This window comes from Chamaea fasciata, unplaced genomic scaffold, assembly GCF_029207755.1.
Source record: "Chamaea fasciata isolate MVZ Bird 193981 ecotype frontalis unplaced genomic scaffold, bChaFas1.0.hap1 SCAF_5, whole genome shotgun sequence".
Classification (NCBI taxonomy): domain Eukaryota; kingdom Metazoa; phylum Chordata; class Aves; order Passeriformes; family Sylviidae; genus Chamaea; species Chamaea fasciata.
Window position 1 is genome coordinate 29,609,706 of NW_027094090.1, and position 20,607 is coordinate 29,630,312.

The 20,607-nt window shown below is 40.1% G+C and overlaps 1 protein-coding gene and 1 long non-coding RNA gene across 2 annotated transcripts in view; both read right to left on the minus strand.

The window, feature by feature from the left end:
- Positions 1–12,067, minus strand: part of ADAMTS20 (ADAM metallopeptidase with thrombospondin type 1 motif 20) — an 88,986-nt gene extending 76,919 nt beyond the window's left edge. The window contains exons 1-2 of the mRNA XM_066183111.1: positions 11,881–12,067; positions 11,223–11,569 (exon numbers count right to left, since the gene is read on the minus strand). Coding sequence (XP_066039208.1) covers positions 11,223–11,569; positions 11,881–11,971 — 438 coding nt within the window. The 5' untranslated portion in view covers positions 11,972–12,067. The remainder of the gene's footprint in view (positions 1–11,222; positions 11,570–11,880) is intronic.
- A 458-nt stretch (positions 12,068–12,525) lies between these two features.
- On the minus strand, positions 12,526–20,386 carry LOC136290168 (uncharacterized). Its single transcript, XR_010721017.1, has 5 exons — positions 20,299–20,386; positions 20,022–20,155; positions 14,456–14,545; positions 13,016–13,212; positions 12,526–12,894 (listed from the first exon to the last, which is right to left on the minus strand). It is a non-coding gene; the product is annotated as an uncharacterized lncRNA (long non-coding RNA).
- Positions 20,387–20,607: the final 221 nt, after the last annotated feature.

A 20,607-nucleotide genomic window follows, 5' to 3' on the forward strand; every position in this document is an offset into this window, starting at 1 on the left:
GTATCAAAGGTATTTACCATAAGAGTTATGAAACAAAGGAAATCACAATAATAAAGAGAAACTTTAACCAAGCAGGACCAGTTGGGAACTATGCAAAGGAGACCAGAGGCCATTAAGAACTTCAGAATTTGACTGCTGTCCAAATTCTGGACTGATTTGTTGCCTTCTGTCTCTAACATAATTTATATAATATTCTTCTTCTACAATTGCATTTTCCCCATAGATTAGAAACAGTGTTAACATGATATTCTTTTTGAAGATCTTTGACTGGAACACGAGAAATTCGAAGTTGACACTATTAAAGTGTTTTTCTCCTTGATTCCCCCAACACACACCCGTCCCCAGACACCACAGACACACATGGATAACTGTGTAATGAGAACCACAGTAACCTGATTACTAACAAAAGCACTGGCACATACACAAAGCACAAAAATTAAGCTCCTTTCCCCCAGCCCCCTGCCCCATAATCCTTTCAATTATGAAATCCTAAAGCTGACTCTCTTCTTTCTCACTGCACTTCTAACCGAATTCATAATTTCCTATGGCTTAAGTACTCCACCTCAGGAGACTATGAGGAGGAAAAAACATGCAAGAATTTCATCAAATTATTTTCAAACTTTTTAGCAACTTCCCCACTTCAGCCAATTAAACACATCAAGTGAGTAGGTACACTACACCCTGATAAATGTTTTGCCAGTAAGGCATAAGATTGACCAATAAAACAATAGCAATAATCTACATAATACGGTTTAAGAGATTAAATGTTCATGTCAACCTTTAAACTCAAGGTTATAAAAAGAGTGGCAGAGCAGGATAAATGAGAACAGAAGAAAGAAGAGTGCTTTTTCAAGCAACCTACTAAATCTTTTAAAAACTGCTGCAGACTACTTCAGTGTCCAGGGCATTGTACTGGAATTACAATATCCCCTTGAATTTGGGATCCTTTTAAGCAGTTATCAGTTGTTGATCTGTAACAGTCTGTTAGTCTGACACATGCCTGAAGCCCATTTTCCCTGATACATAACATTATTAGAGATATTGCCAACACCTTGTGGATGAATCCTCTGCACCAACTTTGTCACAGAACAAAGAGAAAAAAAAAGACAGCTAAATAGCATTTTCATTCCAAGACTGTTTAAATCTAACTCACAGAAGAACTTTTTCCCCTCAGTTTCATTTAAATTCTTTGCAAGTAGTCTTCATGCTGGATCCTTTATACATTCAGTTTAGCCTTCTCACATCCAGTGTTTCCAGGGCATGTAATTTGTAGAGGACAGCAGATCGAGTGTACCAAGAACAGCCTGGAAAGGGCTTCAGGAAAACAGACATGCCACAGCTTGTCTGCTAGTCTTAAGGTATAATGTTTTGGGTAAATGACAGGGACAGACAAGAGCCTGTCACTCAGGGACAAAGCATCAATTCTTCTTGTTAAGATTCATGTTTTATTACATATATTATGAAGTCCCAGTTAATAAAACATCATAAATCTGGCCCCATACTATTTGTCAACACTAACATGCTAATTAATTCTTTTCTCCTGATATACCAAAATTCATCTTTGTACATAATACATATTTGAAGCATGTTCTTCCACATTTAAGCAAGAACTTTATTGTTCCTGCTTTATTTCCCACACACATATTACTACCCTCCTATTCTTTCAAACAGGAGGAGCAGATAAGCTGGGTTTGTTTCTTCAAAGGTTTTTCCAAAAAAACAGACTTTCAGATTTTACAAAGGAATGGTTCCAGTTACAATACACATAAGATTATAAGAACAATACTCCAGAACTAATAAGGAAAAAGTTGGTACTACAATCTAAACTAAACTTACCAGAATATTAGATTTCCATTGGAAAAGATTAACTGCAAGAACAAGGCTCTATGCTTTTAAGATTTTATTCTAAAAAAACCCAAAAACTCTGCATGTTTTTGACTGAGCCTCTTCACTTCGAAATAGACCACAAATTTACAGGCCGAAAAGTTAGGACGGACAGCTGGAAGGGCAGAATCATCTATTTTCATTCATGGCCTCAGAATTATTCTTTGCTTTTTTTATTACATCAAAAGATTAACACGAGATGGTACAGTCATGTCCTTAAGACTGGAGAGTCCAATTTTATAGATACTTGGGACAACCATTTTAGGAAAACAGAATCAAGCTGTCAAGCTTCCTTTTGCTCACTCTTTGGCCCGCCGATTCTCACACAGTAGCCCAGGATCAACGACCTGTCTAGATATGGAAGAAATAGCTGAGCAAAAATCTATAATGCAAAAATTCATTCCTACAATGAATTCTCTCCTCTTCAACAACGTATGAGTAAAAAAGCAACTACTACCACTGAGTAGTTATGAAAGCCTCCTATCAGCAGTCGATGACAAATTTTTGCACATCTATCTCAACTGAAAAGAACTCACTATGTTTTATGTGAGAAAGAGCAAAATTTAAGAGATGTAAACAGTGTTCTGTCTTAAGAAAGGCATTTGATATTTGTCATTCAAAGCCAAAGGAGACATGGAACCTGTGGCGACACATTCCAACCCTTTAAATCTGCTATGAAAACACATGGTTAGCCCCTCCTTTTCCTAACACATGCATCTACAGAAATTCAGTAACCAGTTACACTGTCTGTTTACAGTACTCCAGTCAGGAAAGTGATACTTCACGTGGTGACAGATTCTGCTGATACAAATGGAGCAATTGCTGCATCTTGGACACAAGGAAAAGAGATGTGAGATCCAAACGAAGAATACTTTTGGTAAAATGAAATAAAGTCACTTAGATGTACAGAGGCAGGTTGTTAAAACAGGAGCCCAAGCATTTGAAGGAAATTAAATCAGAAATGAACTGGATTTATTTATCGTCTACAGATGCCTCTCAAATCATCCAACAAGAAATCTGCCTGAAACATTCTATTTCTGTTCTTCAGATAAAGAGATAAAAGTACATTTAAAAGATCTCTTCAGTAGAAGTAGAGTACAAAATTGAAAACAGTCTCTTGCACATCATAAATAAGTGGTCCAAAGGAAGAGTGCTACCCTGAACCCTGCATATGCATAGATTTGAGCAAATTTATGAGAAAGCCCACATGAGAATGATAATTTTTTTTTTTTTGATTTAAAATATTATCAATGATCTCAATCAAGGCTCACGGGATCAACACAGCTACTCACTATATAGTATGATTTAGTGGTTTAAAGTGGCTTAAAACTTTATAGTCTTGACCAATATTAACTGTATTGCAAGAGTTATAGAAGTAAATATTGCAAAATTATGGTTAAAGAATGTACCATCCCCATATACAAATTCTATCTTTGTCTATAAAGTTTGCAGAATACATGGAAAACATAAGGGATATATAGCAGATTTCAGAAATGAGGAATTAATATGTCCAACAGCACAATTGGAATACTTTCATAAAAACTCTAAAAGAACAACTGAAGCTCTGGAAAACTTCACTCTAAACTGGCAGACTCCCTCCCAGGTAAGCGCCACTCCTGTCCTCAAGTACTTCTCATGCCCTTGAAGTACGGCTTCTTAACTCACTTAAAAACTTGCAAGAGCACTTTAACAGACAAAGTAAATTTAAATCCCTTCCTTTTATATTATTCTCTTCACCTCTACTATCCCTCCCCTTTTGTTTATTCAAAGCTCTTGAATCATGAAAGAATCCCTCCCCCTTTTTCTTCCTGCTTCACTGTTACAATATTTTATGATGAAAGACTTCAGAAGCATTGCCTAATTAAAGAAAAAAGTATTAGTGACCACAGTGCACTGCCAACATCTGGAAAAAGTATTTCCGCTAGAAGATAATTCAGCTAGAAACACAATAAGAGATAGCAGTTCAAGCTAATTACTAAGATCAGAGCTAATACAACAGAAATAAGAAAACAGTAATAAAATCATAAATAATAACACAAGCTAAGCAGCAGGGAAGAAATATCTAGCAACAAATGCTTTCTGGTAGAATATGTTTTTAGAAGTGATTGAAAGCAACATTATTTTTGAAGTTCTTAGAAAATAAAATGCTAAAGTATGTTATAGAATCTAACTACATCTTACAAATTCTGTGGTAAGATAGCATGAGCTGACCGTAATCACACCATTAAAAGTATTGTTGGGGCATTCCCCTATGATTGGAAGTGTTTTGGTCTGCAAAGACACCTAATCATTACTTGGATAAAATTTCTTCATTCCAGATAGAAATTTAAGTTCCATGTAAATGCTTAAAGAGATTTTACCTATTTTTATGTTTAGACCACACCTTACCAATAATCCTACGATAACCACAGCACTGGATCCAGTGCCTTACTGCCAAGCTACTTTCACTCAGAAACAAGGAACATAAAGGAGAAAGATTATTCCTGCAGGAAGTATAGGCACTAGGTACCCTGAGGATTCCTTTGTGAAGCTGTTCTAGGCAGTCTGGCTGAAGATTGGTGAAAATTGTATTTCAGGAGTTTCTAAATAAAATTTGTAGCAAAAACAGAGGGGCTAAATAGCAGACAATTTGTGAGAATGTTAAAAAAAATCTCAAAATCACCTGGAAAGAGCAGAAGTTCATGGAAATTAACAAGATTCATTGGAGTGGAACGGAAGAGAGAGGCATAATTTATTTATTTTTACCTTTATATACAATTCACGGTGGAAAAGCTAGACAAGTCAATTAAAAATATGCATAACAACTTTTTAAAAATAGATGTATACATGGAGATGCCATTAGAGAAAAGCAGTTATCTTGCAATACCTGTTGAATTTAGCAAAACAAAATACATGAAGGGATTTTCTTGTTTGTTTGGGGGTTACTTTGGGACGGAGTGGGTTGTAGGCTTTGAGTTTTAGGGGATTTGGTTTTAATACCTAAACTATTCTGACAGAACACAGACCGCGGGGATCCATACACTTTATCTTGGAGAAAACTACATTATATCATGTTGCCTGTCTCAGAAATTGTCAAGCAAATTTACATTTACAATTTATCTCTGTTTAAAGAGAACTTCCTAGTTTTGATGCTTTTAAGTAAATGCAGAACCACCTTTTTTTCTCACTGGAAGATGAATAACTCTGTACAGTCCTTTTGACCTCATAAGCACCATCACAGGGAGTTATCACTAAAGAGCACACAAGCTCTTTAGTGTTTAAAGTTATTTTCACCTTAGTCAGCCACACAGTAAGCTACCTTGAGTACTTCTGTCAATATGTGCATTCCCAGAAGGTATTAGCTGTTCTCAGTGCCTGCCTTTGCTACCTTAATCTTGACATTTTCTACATGAGGGTATGTCTGAAACAGAATGAGAATTGAGACTATTGCAGATACACTATCTCATGTGGGAAGCCTATCTGTTCCCCAAGAGTACAAAGTTTCCTGAGATCCATGACAGCTAACTGTTGGCTGCCACCTGGGACTGAAAGCATTAAGTTCAGACAAAAAAAGAAACACCCCCCCCCCCACAACCCCCTCCTCCAAACACACACCTATTTGCATACTAGTAATTTAGTTTAGTGACAGCAAAGATCCATATGTTGTGTACTCTGCCCTCCCCTGACACAGAAACTTCTGTGTACTCCCTCGTGAATGAATATGTGTGTGTATATATACAAATAGATACAAGTAAATCAAAGATCCTTTGGCCGCCCAGAGCATACCAGCAAATTCACCTGTGTCACACAAAGTCAAACAATAAAAGCAGCAGTTGAGAACAAACTGTAGCCACCAAAACAATTTATTTAGCAAACATACGGGCAAAGAATGTGCCCAAGTAGCCACCAAGGAAAGGCCACTAGACACAGGACAAGTGCAGAAGGCAGGCCAGCGATGGCTGAGCACTCTTGACATAAAATGTCACATAGGCACATCCAGTCTGTTCAAAGGACAACTTCTGCAGAATTTTGCTGGTGAACAGGCAGGTTCTAAGGTTCTACTGCTTTTGCTAAAACATTTTCTGTGACGGACCTTCAGCGGCACAATCCGCAACTCCACGGATCTTCTCAGGTTTACAATTGCAATTGCTATCTGTGCTTGCCAATCTGTGCTGGCCCATGTGTGAAGGTATAGCATCTGTGGAAATACTTCCAGGAAAAGTTGAGATGCAAAGAGTCTGAAGAAAACAAACTGGAGAAGTTTCAGGGGTTTTAAAACAGCTGTACGGGGGACCGAAATTGTCTTACTATTTTACAATAGTAAGCCAAAAAGAAAGAACATTTTCTCTTAAACTTGCAAAGTAAAACCTTTTACAACCACTTTGTACTGATGAGAGACAGAAAAAAAATGCTCAAGATTATAATGAAAGCACTGAAACTCTTCCTGTTTTGGAGATCCAGAGGCGGAGTCTCAGCTTATATGCATGTATGACATGAGAAACCAGAACTACTAAGTGAAAGTCTTCACACCACCCAGCCAGTAGCAGTAAGACTGTTTGCTCAAGCAAGAATCAATTGCCTTGACTTGACTTTTTAATAGGATTGTTTTCATAGCTAATGATGGAATTGGCACATTAAGATAAAAAACTATGAAATCCAGTATGTACCTTATGGATGCTCATAGCATTATAAATGCAACCCAAAAGCTGAAACTATCCTGTCCTCCAGATTTAGAAAGTAACTTTTTTGAAGTGACAGCTTAGAAGTTAAAGCATTAAATTACATCAAGGTAAGCATATTTTTCAGTTACAAGTGTTAAAGTTTCTTGGAAGAAACAATGTAGTTTCACTCACTGAGGTTGTTAGCACTAAGAGGCACAAAACCAGGGAGCAAATATCTGGAGTTTGTTACCTGCACTAGATCTCCACAAGAAACTAGATGCTCGCTATGCTAGCAGTAGCTTCTAGCAAGTTTTTGGGCTTTGGATTGTTGGGTTTTTTAACCAAACAGTTAAAAAGCACAGTTTTTTAAGACACATTCCAGGGCTGCTTACTTTTCCTTAAAATCAGCCACTTTACCCATTCACAGCACCAGACAGAGCTGTTTTCAAAACCTCTCAGAAAGGTGATTCGCTGACCCGTATGAATAAAAAATAAACACAACCTCCTGTGCTGAGGATTGTGAAGATCCACACTTCGGTTCGTACTCCTGCTATTTTCCAGACAAAGTGTCTGATATGCAGTAAGAGAGCATTACCAAAGGGCTCCCTTGAGCTGCTGAAGAAGAAACTTGTCACACTCCAAAGCTACAGTAGAACAAAGTGGTCTTGCCTTCCTGGACTGCAGGAAGCTGACAGCTGGCAAATCCATGCAAGAAGAGATTCATGTGTACTTTTCTACTCCTAACTTCTGCCAGTCAGTGAACATGTGAAATTGCCCTACACACTAGAGACCAGATACCCAAAAGAATGTAATTTTTTCTTCTTTCTCATTTTTTTCCTCTCTCACAGCAGTCAAATAAAACACCTTGGGCACTTAAGCATTCTTCTAGCTCAGAAAAAACTGATTTTAACTATCCTCAGCATCAGTTAACACCCTTCTAAACCCTGAAAACTGCCCCCAGGTTTCTCAAAAGACTAAACAAACTGTTTCTATAGCATTCATTCAGGATGACGAAAAAAACCCCAAACAAACAAACACAGCCAAAAAAACCCTCCTTTCTTTAGATGGGTCCTGTTAGGAATTGAAGGTGCATTCTAGTTAAAATAAGGGAGCTATCATCATTTATAAGACACTTCATTCACTGGGATTAGCTTGTATTTGCCATTAAACTCCTAAGTCACATGTTCTCAAATGTTAGTTTATTTTTAATAATTTGGGGGTTTACCTCTTTGATTTTGCTGTCTGCATAACATTTGAAAGGTCTCCTCAGTCTACATGCATCCAGGGACAGATCCCATTCCCTATGTTTGCAGGAAGCTATAACTGACTAATGCAGTAAAAGTAAAAAAGATGGAACTTAAGGAAAAAAAGTGAAATAAAGCATGAAATCTCACAAATTACTCTAAAGACGCAAGAAATATGTCTGTATGTGATCAGATGTTCAGCTAGGCACTCAGGCCATCACTCCAAATGACCTTCTGCCTTTGATGGATCCCAAAGTTCCCTAATTACACACTCCCTCCTCGCAATTACAGACTCCCTACTGACCTCCTAACCTCCCTGTGCCATTTGTACCCCTGAACCCAGGGCATGCTCTGAAATGTAACACAACAAAACTGCATACAGGGTGTCAGGAGCCATTAAGCAATGTTCCATGGGTACTCTGGGCTGTAGGTGCTCTTAGGACATGAAGGAAAAGGCTTAACAGAGGGTGAAATGGCAAAGCAGAGTGGAGGGGGACAACACACTCAACCTGAGAATGCAAAAAAACGAAAAGAAGGAATTTGAGGAGGAAAGAAGCTGTGAATGAATGCAGTCAGACCTTGAGGATAGATGCCTACAGGATAAAGTGAACACAAGTACCTGGTTTCACTTCACGTCACTCAGGCACATATCCAGAGCAATTTTAAAAATTCCAATATTACACTTCCTGTACCTTTATAACTAAGTACAAGTCATTTTTTCCTCCCTAGCTTTTGCAGCATTGGTCAAATATAAGCAATTCCCTTATATATGCAAAGCTGGAAGATAAAATTATACCTAGCAGTTCAAAGCAGTATCTAAACTTCCATACACTAAGCTCAAGTTCAGTGATCCTAAAAAGAGAAAGGATTTTACTTAAAATAAATATAGTGCAAGGCTACTGAGTCAATAGCATGGTTTCTACTCTCTTGCTCCCAATAAATAGTATCTTACCTCAGCAGCAGTCAGACTTTAAATGTTTGGATGCACTCATGAAACATGGCACTGTTCATTAGAAGAGCAATAACTGACTAATTATTTTTGCAGGTACATTTACTGAATGCACAAACCCATGAAATTTTAAAAACTTTGAGGATGAAAACATCTCTTTACTAATTTTTTGATAGTCCTATCTAGGAATAGGGAATGCATTCACGGAGAACAAGATCTCACAGGACAATTCCACCTGGTCCATAGTTCCCTCTTTTCACATTCATTCTTCTCTCAACTCCAAAGAAGTTTTCTCCTTTGGCAGTCACACAAGTCAGAAAACATTTGCTTCGAATCCATGAGGATGAGGAAGAACATTAGCTTGAAGGTCCAAAATCAGATGGGAGGACACTCAGTACAGTTACAGCTAACCAGCTGGCTCTGACCACCAAACAATCCCTCCCTGGAAAACTACATCCCACAGAAGTGCAACAGCATCCATGGAGGCTCTGCTTCCTCTTCTGAAAACCTCCACCAGAGAGGGGAAAGTGGACACAACACTGGCTATGCTACACAACCTCCAAGGCTGTATCTGCCTGCGCAGAAAGTGAAATGAGAGCTGAGAGAAAGTCCTGAGAGCAGCAGGACACAAAAGTCTTTGCTGGTGGCTCAGACTGGGCACTCTGAGAGCCAGACACTGGCTTAGGACATGAAGTACAGCTGGAAGTTGCAGTGAAAGTTCACAGGACTCATCCGGAAGAGGAAAAGGCCTAACTTAAAGGCACTCAGTGATTTCTGACCACACACATTCATGACGATACTGTAATGTATCAGTAAGGAGGAGGCAGGGAGAAATAAGAAGTGAGATATTCAGCTTGTTGCAGGCAAGAAGATGGTCTTGTGATGAAGAATTTGAGAACTGATAAATAAGGTAGTTGAGACAACTTTCAACAGCAGCAAGTACGTTTTGCAGAAAAGTTCTTTTTGATGCACATGGCCCCTTCAAGTACTGCAAAGCAAGAGTTTACAGGAATAGAATTCAAACAGGCAGCAAAGGTTATGAAAGTAGAAGTTCTTAGAACTTCTTGTATATGTTCTGCATATAGTATGCCACTATTCTCAATGACATGGCATTTGAGCGATCTATTAAAACATGGAAGAAATAAACTAAAACCAACCATATTTGTGATACCTCATCTTTCCATCTCTTAGTAAACATATTAAGGTGTTTGGTATAGTTTTGAATTGGGTTTTGGATATTGTAGTCAAGAACCAATAAAAGTTGTTTGTAAAGCAAGATATATAGACAAAACGTAGTATGAATACAGAATTTCTGTTTTCAAATGTTTGCTTCTCCACTAATTTTCAAGGACTATCCAAAGCCCACACACCTCAACCCAGAGATGAGATAGTAAATATCCAAATACCCAAGAAGCAAAAGAAAGAGGTGTGTCTCTCAAATAGCAGTTATTTCTGGTTCTCTCTTCTATCCTGTGCATGACCTTCTTTTAATACACATTAAACAGTCCTAAATACATCCAACCAATTGCATTCTATTTTGTGTAGGCTACTACAAAGAGCCTAGTATATGAAGTTGGATTTTCTTGAGGTCACAAAAATAAGAGTCTTGCACCTTGAGTTTCCTGAGTGACTGCAAAAAAAAAAAAATGGAACAACACCAACTTAAATTCACAGTAATATTTACGATGCTGTATTTCTACAGTGTGCATGTCACACAACTTGTCCACGGCATTTCAATAGGTAGTGATGTGGTAAAGCACAAGGTATCAGTCTTCATGTTTCTAGGCATAAAACTATAAAATTTAGCAACACAGTACAACTGTTTTCAAAGACAGTTGTGTGATACTATTTCCTCATTATCACTTTGGAAGACATAATAAATGCTATCAAGGGATAAGTACAGAATGTATATCATTGCAGTTTTGATTTGTCTACTCAAATCAATTCTTAAGAAGTTTCACAGACACTGAAGTTAGGAAATTTCCTGTTCCCTTTTGGCAGAAATGGGTTTAGAGAGCACTGCTGCACACTTATTAGGATATAACTACACCTTGACAGTTTGTTGAAAGCTGAGGAAGAAACTGATCAACACCAGCTCTTCTCTCACCATCTCAACTACTATTACTCCTCACTCACAACCACAGTATCTGTTAAGCTACAAACACATAACTGATGCTAACTGACGGCATCATTTTATCAAGTCAATAGCTTACTGTGTTTCTAAGGCATGTTTTTTCCTCTGTTTTAACGCTCTTGGTGTCAGGAGTTACATCAACCAACTGTATTACTGGCTAGCAACAGATCCTTTGAAAGTGGCATTTCTACATCCCACCAGCGAAGTATCATCATGACTGCACACTGCTGATGCCAAGACATTTCATGACCAACTACTTGGAATGGTGCCCAAGAATTTCCAGCTTAGCTCTCCAGCAAAGGCATCCCACTACACTTCTTTCAGCGAGAAGAATATGAATGGAGACAGGAAGCAGTGACCAACATGCTTACCAAACCACCACAGATACTGAAGACAGCCATGTGCGTCTCCTGGGCATTGACATGCCCGCGATAGAAACAGTGGCGCAAGTCAGGGGACGACTGCTTCTGCGGGGCCCCGACGTGCACCACCGTGTACTGAGCAGCAACGAAGCCTGCATCAGCACTCAGGTTGAGCTGGAAGACCTGCCCGTATGCTCTGAGCTGGTAATGTGTTCGGAAAGCAGCGGGCTCCAGCGGTGCCTCCAAGCTCCTTTTCCTCCTTCTGAAGTGATGCGTGTGCGGGAAAACCTCTCCAAACTCATTCACTCGCACAGGTGTGATGATTTCATAAGAGGAGAGCTGCTTCACCAAGGTCTCTGCAACAGAAGGCAGTAGGCTCAGCCTGACACAGCAGCAGCAACCCCTTGCTGGCATCCGCATGGCTCCTGGCACGGCATTCGTGGCGCCAGCCCGGGGTCCGGTGACAGCCGGGGGGCGGGGGGCTGCCGCCAGCACGCCCGGCGAGACCCCGCGGCGGCGGCCGCCCGGCCCCGCCGCTCGCCGCCCCCGGGAGCGAGCGCTCCCTCCTCCCGCCCGCCGGGGAGCGGCGGCTGCCCCGGAGGGCACGGCGCCCGCCGCAGGGCTGAGACCCCCTCGCCGTACGCCGCCTTTGTTGCCGCTCGCTTACCTTGTCCGGGGTGGAAGCGGACTCCCCACGCCGCGGTGACGAGCAGGGAGAGGGGGCACAGCAGAGTCGCCAGCCGCCTCGCCCCCCGCATGGCTCGCTCCGCGGCGGCCGTGCCCGCAGCGCCCCCGGGCCGCCGCTGCCTCAGCGCCCGCCGGCCGCCCGAGCCGGCCCCGCACCGCGCCGCTCCTCCATGCGCCCGGCTCCCCTCCTCGCGTCCCGCCGCCTCCGCGGCCCCGCACACGCCCGCGGGAAGCCGCCCCGCGCCCGCGCTCCCTCTCCTCCCGCCCTTCGCCTCCGCTCCCCCAACTCGCTCTCTGCCGCCGGGGTGGGCGAGGGCGGCCCTTCCCTTCCCGTCCCTGCCTCCGCCTCCCGTGCCGCTGCCCCCGCGGCCGGCGGGGCGGCGCGGAGATGCCCGCTGCCCTCAGGCGGGGCCATCCCGCGCTTCACAGCGCCCCCGGGCACGGGCCGCCCAGCGGCGGAGGGCAGCCCCCGCTCCCCGGCGGGGCCGGGGGCGGCCCGGGGGTCTCGGCCCCGTCCCGCCGCCCCCACACCCCCCCACACCCCCGGGTGCAGGCGGCGTTACCGCACGCGAGAGGTGTCGCTCCAGCCAAAATACGGGCTTCTGAGGAGCCTGGCAACGCCGCGTTCCCACCGGGAGCGGCAGAGGCCGTGCCGTGAAATCCAGCGGTGTCAGTGTCCCACAGATTGAGGATCATCCAGCCGCAGCCCCCGCCGATCACCTGCCCCTGCCCCGCAGCTCTGGGGGGAAGCCGTTTCCCCACGCAGCTTCGAAAGAAGGGGATGTCCGGGCAGAGCCTGACACCACGGTGTCGACAGATAGGAATTGTTCTAGCTCCAGGTCCCCTGCTTAGGTTTGTGATAGATGTAGTCATTTATAACAGGTTGTTCTCTCTGGGCAAGGTCTTCATAAAGTTTCTTGTCCCAGCGTTCAGGGAGCCCGGCATCCCTCGCATGGAGTGTGTGGATTATCTGCTTTACTTGAATATTATTTTCCTGAAATGAGGGAATGGGCTAATCAGGCCTTGAGTGAGGCTGTGTAGTACTAAAACAGCCTTCGCTGCTAGAATAAAACCATACATCCGTTGTCAAGAGTACAGGATTGTAGAAGGAATACCTGGATTGTTCCAATGTGTTTTGGTATCCAGCATAATCTTGAGAATATTTGGTCTTGTCAGGAATACCATATTTCTTCTTGAATCCTCAGAATACAGAAGCTCTCAGAGTGGATATTAAACTGTTTTCTCTGTGTGGGGTCACTGATAAGCACAGTTGTATGAAAAGAAAAACATCGTGTTTGAAATCTGAAGAGTTCTGCAAAGTGAAAGCAAACAAAAAGCTTTTGTCTCCAAATACCATGAATATCAAAGAAATTCAACAAGAAACAAGAATTTCAAACTATTTCTTTTAAACTGCATACACCAGAGAAGACTGCTCAGGATAGGTAAACAGAACTCCTGTCCTGAGAATTGGGTGTGAGAAAGGAGGTGGGAGACGTCCATTCTGCCAAACACAGAAGCATGAAGGAACAAGATCCACTTCAGTACCCTGAGATGTCCTGTTGCAGAACACTCATGGACTAAGTAGAGTAGAGCAAAAGTAGAGCAAAGTTTAAGGATGAGTGCTTCGATTTCATTGCCATAAAATGTACAAACAATAGTATGACATTAAACTGAGAGGAGCAATTGTTGTACATGCCTCCAATTTCTCCAGTAAATTAGAATTTCCCCGTTTCTTGGATTTTACTCATTGAAGCAGTTATCAGAGTGCAGCAAGTTATCTCCTCCCAGTCAACTTAAATGGTTGTCAGTGATGAAGCAAATGTGTACTACTTTGTTAAATGGAAGCAAATACCCACTGATTCAGATGTGATGTTTTCCTTGTTTATGATTTCCAAAATTTTTGTAAAAATAAACAAAAGGACTAAGCACCGGGTAAGTCAAAGGTTCAGTGATCCCAATTCAAGCACAAAGCTTTGTTGTGGACCACTTCAAAGCAAATATAAGATGACTCCATTTTTTAACAATGTATGCATTTTTAGTATTTTAGGAAAGACATTTACTTCAAATGCAAATATTTTAAAAGCAATAAAATTACTTCTCTTAAATCTCATTTTAATGTGTTTAAATTTCCCTGTATTCTTTGTGAGAATGGAATCCCAGCTCTTCTATGGCAAACACTGAAGGTCTATCTCTCCCTAAAGATCGACTGTTTAGAACAATTTAAAATCGACAACCTTCATTTAGATTGACACATGTTCCAGTAGCTCCTGTCAGTGCTATGTACAAAAACCAGTGCCAGCTAAGGCACCTTTTTTCCAAATTTTCAACTGAAACAAAAAGTAAATTTCCAAACATGAATCTGGTGATCCAGGCAATGTGAGGCCTGCCGTTTGAACACCTTTTTGTCCTTAGCAGGCATTATTCTTTCAAAAACTACTGAAGCTCTACAGGTATTAGACAGAAGTCTGATTTTCAAATGCAAGATGGGTTAGCTGTGCAGGAGCAAAGGACAATAGGGCAGGGCATTGAGGCATTTCTAGTAGTGTTCAAGTTACCTGAATGGCTTTGGGCAATAGGCTGTGGTCATTCATTTGACCTCTACCCATATGGCATCAGTTTGAATCTTGTGAGGAGCAAATATAACCCTGTATATCAAAGCAAGAGGTACATTTCTATTACAACGAAAAATAAGAACAACAGAAAATTCAGAAATCATGGAAATAGTATGTTTGCTACAACTCTTAGAGGTAGAAGGCTAGAGACAGGCATAAGAATGAAATTAAGATGAAGAATTATGGAAGTTATTCAAAGAAGCAGAACTGCAAAAAACCATAATGAAATATTAAAAGCTAAATTAAAAAGAAAAAGGGGGGGTAAGTACAGAAAAAAGGACACAGAGAGGTTGTGCAGTCTCCATCCTTTTGTATGCTTAGAAGTCATCTGGTCAGGAAGCCCTGAGCAACCTGAATTAACTTTTAAATTAGTCCTGCTTTGAGCAGGAGATTGGCCTAGGTGACCTCCAGAGCTTCCTTCCAACCCAGGTTATTTTATGATTCTATGAAACAAACATTTTAAAAGAGTTCTTGTAGAAAGCTGAAAAGACTGAAGTGGAGAGGAAAAAGGAAAGGAAAATACCTATTAAAAGAACAGTGATGTAGGGGAATAATCAGGAGAAAATAGTCTTCAACTACAAAGAAACAGAAGAAGAAAGGGGACACAACTGAGAATCTTTAGTAAGATTTTTCAAGGCTAGAAGTTATATACTGGTAAAGCACCAGCTAAGGCAGTGAAACTATGCTGGTTTACATCTGCAAATGCAGTTCTCAGAGATGTAATGTATTCTGACTTCATTAAATCTGCATTGACATTAAAGCTTGCTATTGAATAGTTGTCTTTAAAATGCCTCCTACATTAGTGAAATAAATCCATCTATTTACAGTATTTATTCTTTTCACTCATCTCTTCCAGTTGATATGTTTGGAGTTAAGCATGTTGCACCAGCTACTTTGCAAGTCAATGAAATAGAAGTATAGTCTGTCCTCCTTGGGGTTTCTCTAGGATTTCATGGACAAAATGCATTGCAATTAGGTCATGATTACTCAAATATGTTTATTTTGCACTTAAAATGCTGCAGTAGATAAGGTTTATCAGATAAAACAGTAGGATTTGTAAAAACAGAAACTGAAAAACGAATAATTTTCTTCTTTAGAACCATAGATTAGCTGTTAAATCCTTTCATCTGTTTTTGGCTCCATTTTTTTATTTAATTGGTCTTTTGTAAGTGGTTTTGGCTGAAAATCACAGTGTAAAATAGAGTCATAAACATCAGTCATTCAGAAAAGGCAAAGAACATTTCACAAATAAGTGAAATTGTTAAAAGAAAGACTTACAAACTAATTTTACTTTAAAAAGGAGACTGTATGAAATATATATTTTACTTCTCTATTGTTATATCTTGGCATTTTTCTGTCTCGTGGAATGCAATTTAAATCAGACCTTCAGGCTCTTATTTACTGTTCTTGACAGGATGCTAAGCACATTGCACAAATCTGTCCGGTTTGCAATCACTTTTCTTATTCATGCACTTATCTCACACTTACCCTGAGATAATAATGCTATATTATATATATATATATATACCATGGAGCCAGCTGACCTCCAGCACAGGGACAAGAGTGACCCAAGTCCCTGTTGCCCAAGGCTCCTGTCATCAGGAGCAGCCTGGCCCTGTCCAGGCACTGAGCCTTGCAGTGAGCCTGGCTCGCCACCTGTCCCATAGCCCTTCCCATCTGTGCCCCACCATGCCTCCTGCACAATTCCATCTGCAGTGAGCCACGGGAGCTCACTGAGCTTGTTGAAGGGAGGTGTCTGGCTGGGTCAGTCAGTATTCTCTGTGTGTTGGCAGCTGGGCTGTTCCTGCATGACCAGACATGTGATTTTGATACATACTGCTGCAGAAAAATAAAGTTAATTTTTTTCCCCACCATATGTATGTTTCTGCTACTATCTACATTCACACTATAGTAGTTTTTCAACAGCGGTGACTTACTCTAAGCTTAATGTCTGCAAATTTACTTTTTCCTTAATCAAAAGTAACAGAAGGTTCCTAATTTTTATATTTGTTAATGTGAAGTTGTCAAGTTTTATCCTGTGAAATATAGATTTACATAGAAAGTGAAAGGTACGGAATACCATACCATGTAACTTAAACTTGCTTCACTTACTTTTAATGAGATCCTTTTATATTAATAATTTTGTAACATTGTCTATTAAATACTAACTGACTGGTAAAAAGTATTATTTGCAAACAGATATATACCAGGCAGTCATAACTACTAATTTAAGAAGCTTATGATAGATTGATATAATTTCTTTGTGTTACAAGTGAGGACAAGCCCTTTGATATCATCACAAATTCCCCAAGAGGGAAAGCCAAGCTACAAAGTATTGCAGTCAGCATTGTGCAAGCAAGTACCAAGGATGTACTGGGGCTCAGTGACACAGGACAGAGGTAGACTGCTTTGTGCCTTCTGCTAACTCTGGGTCAGGAATTCTGCTCCAAACTTCACTCTGTGCTCCATCAGTACAGAACACCTGTTGAATTGGATGGGAGAATTTCAAGGAGAGGCAAATGTGGGTCACCATAAACTCCTAGAGAAGAATGCAAAAGAAAAAAAAAAAAACAAACAAACCTCTAACCTGACATGTACAAGTGATTTCATACAAGTAATTCTGAAAAATAAGAACTACTCTAGTGTGAAGCCAAGGACATGTGCACTCACTGCCAAAAAGCATGCGCTTTTTTTTTTTTTTTTTAAGTCACAAGCACAGTGCAGCTGTTACTCTGGCTGGAGAGAAAGTAAAGAGACATAGGGTCCAATTCATCTCTCATATCAACGCTGTTAGTTATGCCAAGGATAGTTTGGCTCACATTGCACTCTCCTAGACAGCAGCCTTTTTCAGAGACCCACTCTGGTTAGTACCTAAAATTAGTCTACAAGAGAATATAAATTTAACATTCCAAGACACTAACAGCAGTCATAAAATTGGGCATCAAATTATTAATAGCAAGTGAAATGATTCCTAATTGTGCTAACTCAGTGTTTGCCCAGTGGTACACTGTGCCATTTAGGCATGCTGGCTTTGGCAGGAATTAGACTCTTCAAAACCAGAGATTTGCATTAAAATATATGTCCATGTGGTGAACTGCACAAAGACTAGGAAGATCCAGAGGTATCTGAACTCCAAACACTCTGCTAGGTGTGGTTCTATAGCATAGTGGAAAAGATTACTGAGAGCACAAGAGACATCCTCATATCCTAGTGCAGTTTTCCAAAAGGAGATGTGAGCTTGTTCTGTATTAATTTCACTGTTCTGGCATTATAGGCATATGACACAAATATGGGAACATCAAAAATTCATGGATCATTGCAGTATCTTACTTGACCGAATATTGTTATTCATTGTTAGAATACTATTCATGCGTTAGAACTCATAACTCTGACGATGAAACTGCTGAAGGCAAAAGGAGAGGAAAATCATGTACAGTACTAACAGGCTTTCCCGGCGAGAGTATATGCTTCATGTCCTGCAAGAAACTTCTAGGAAAAGAGTTGTCAGCTCTCTGCCAGCTGATAGTCACTAAATTAGCATACCAGAAACTACCATCTTCATTCTGGGTTTTTCTCAGGGTTTCTCTGGGTTTTTAAAAATGGGATATTTTTTTCTTCTTTCAGACACTGTTTTTCTCAACTGGGAGACTCGCAGGAAAAATGCTGAACTGGTCACCAAGAGAATGCACTCATGAGGGCTTCCATGGCAAAGCAATACAAAGCTGTGTGTAAAGAGCTATGTTGTGTTTCCATCTTTAGTAATTCTGAAAGATTATCTCCTGATTGCCAAATTGAAAATGTTGACATTGCAGAAAGTTGTGATGCCCTTTCTACACAAGGAGATAACAGAGAAATTGTTATTCTGATAAACAAATACTAGTTCAGTAGATCATTTCATCTGAATTTACTTTTGGATTTACAAAACTGATTAAGGAGAGTTGTTTTATCCCATCCAGCAGTTACAGAATTCATTCAGGAGAAAATCCATGTTTAATTCTATTTCTTCCAAAGGAAATTTGATCTTGTGTTTCCATTAACTGTTTGAGTTAGAGTAAACTGGGCATGCTTGTTCCTTGTTTTCTTAATGATGTTCCTCCTACACTAAAAACTCAACATTTCACTATCAGAAGATCTATATAACAGATGTATAGCGTATAGCAGTTAGATCTGCTTTCTGTTGCATTGTTTCATATCTCATTAAGACACCAAAGAGAAATGAATGCAAGGATTCCACATCATTCTTCTTGAAGTCTCTAAGTCAGAGTTATTAGGCAAAACTTCTTTTTCATGAGCTTGAAAGAAATGGCATCAAGCTGAAAGCTTTTCCAGTTCTTTTATATCCTCTAGTCAAACATTTTGAGAACAAAAATATTTAAATTAAGTTTGAACAAAGGAACTAAAATAAAAAATTGGTTCAGCCACTGAACACAAAGGTAATAACTTTATATAGTGTCAAGCAGGACATAAAATATATGCCTTGAGTACTTACAGTCCTGAACAGATTTGGAGTTCGTACTGCTGAATGGACAGGTCGCCAAAGTCATTTATAAGTTGTGGGAATTCAGTGTGACAGTACAAGGATACTTTCCTCAGTGCTTTAAAAACTGATTTAATAAGTTTGCAGTGCTTTCCTGAGATGTCACTGTTTCCCTTTTTGTAAGACCCATAAAGCACCTTCAAGCCAGTGAGAGATACAAAACTGAGGCATGTGTCTAAAGCCAGTATTGAGAGAAAATGTGTGTGTTTTCTCTACCCTGGGACAGGAAGTTTAATGCTACTAGCAAAATTCAAATAACTATTATTTACAACCCAAAGACTTTCCTGCCAAGCAAAAGTTGTTGTGTTGTAGACCCCGTTTGCTAAACACTGACGTAAAATCATCTGCTCATTTGATTTCAGACCCTGGATAGTCACGAGATGGACAATTTTTAAATAACAGTAATTTAAAAAAAAATACTTTGAATTTGAGTCAACAAGACAGTTCCATTCCCCTTTTTTTTTTCTTCCCAATACTAATTCCCTCTTCTTTTAAGCATATTCATTTCTAAAACCAGAGAAGTATTACACTTCTGTACTCAATAATGCAGGTACTACTAAAAGGATGAGAAACCCTTAGTTCCACTGTAATTTTAACGTATCTCCCACACATGCATTAGGATAAGCTCTCTCATTACACTTGGAGGCAATAATGAGAACTTTTATTTGGTACTTAATAAATTTGTAAGATTGTTCCATAGGCACAGAATAACCTAGAGGCCTCAAAAAGACTTAAGTGGTTGTCAGACCTCTGAGGAGAATACATGTACTTTGCTCACATGCACATTTCCTCCTGGAAAGTGCTGCTATAAAGCAAGAAACTGTAGATAAGTGAATATAGTGAGTTACCTAGAAATTGCCCATTCTTTAAAACTGGCAACGTCAAATCAGGGCTCACAGGGAGAAATTACACATGGCTCTGTCATGTTTGCATTCCTTTTAAACTGTTCAGACAAAAATACTCAGTACTTACGGTAATTTCTGAATGGCTGCCTCTTTGTTTTTCCAGAAGGCGTGGACAATCTGCATCCTAATTCGTACATAATGAGATTTTATTACAGATACTATGCCGTCTTCCATGGCTTGGCATCTTATTGGTAATTAACTCTATACAAACCAAGCACAAATTGAGTAAAAAAGGTAAATAAATTCAGTCTTTTTAAATAGTATAGAACCAAACTGAATTATAGGTAAGAAAAGTATAATTGTTAAAACCAGAGTCACCAGGTTCCAATTTTTTAAATTCATACTTGCAGAATTTTTAACTAATTAAAATTAGCAGAATATTCCAGAGGAAACGCCTAGATTAAAACACAGGCTACAGAAACAGCTACAGTCTTGTCACCAGAATGCCAAAACATCAGCTGGATTCCATCTCTATTCATACAGCAGGTGGTAGAAGGAAATCATCTGATACAATGATCCCAAGTTAGCAGGTGGTGGCATCAGTCAGGCTTTTCATAAAAAGCAAATTGTCCTCATCAGAAAGCTTAATAGAGGAAAAATACAATTCCACTCGAGCTTGTGTTTCAGTAAGTAATTTCAGAAATAATTTAACT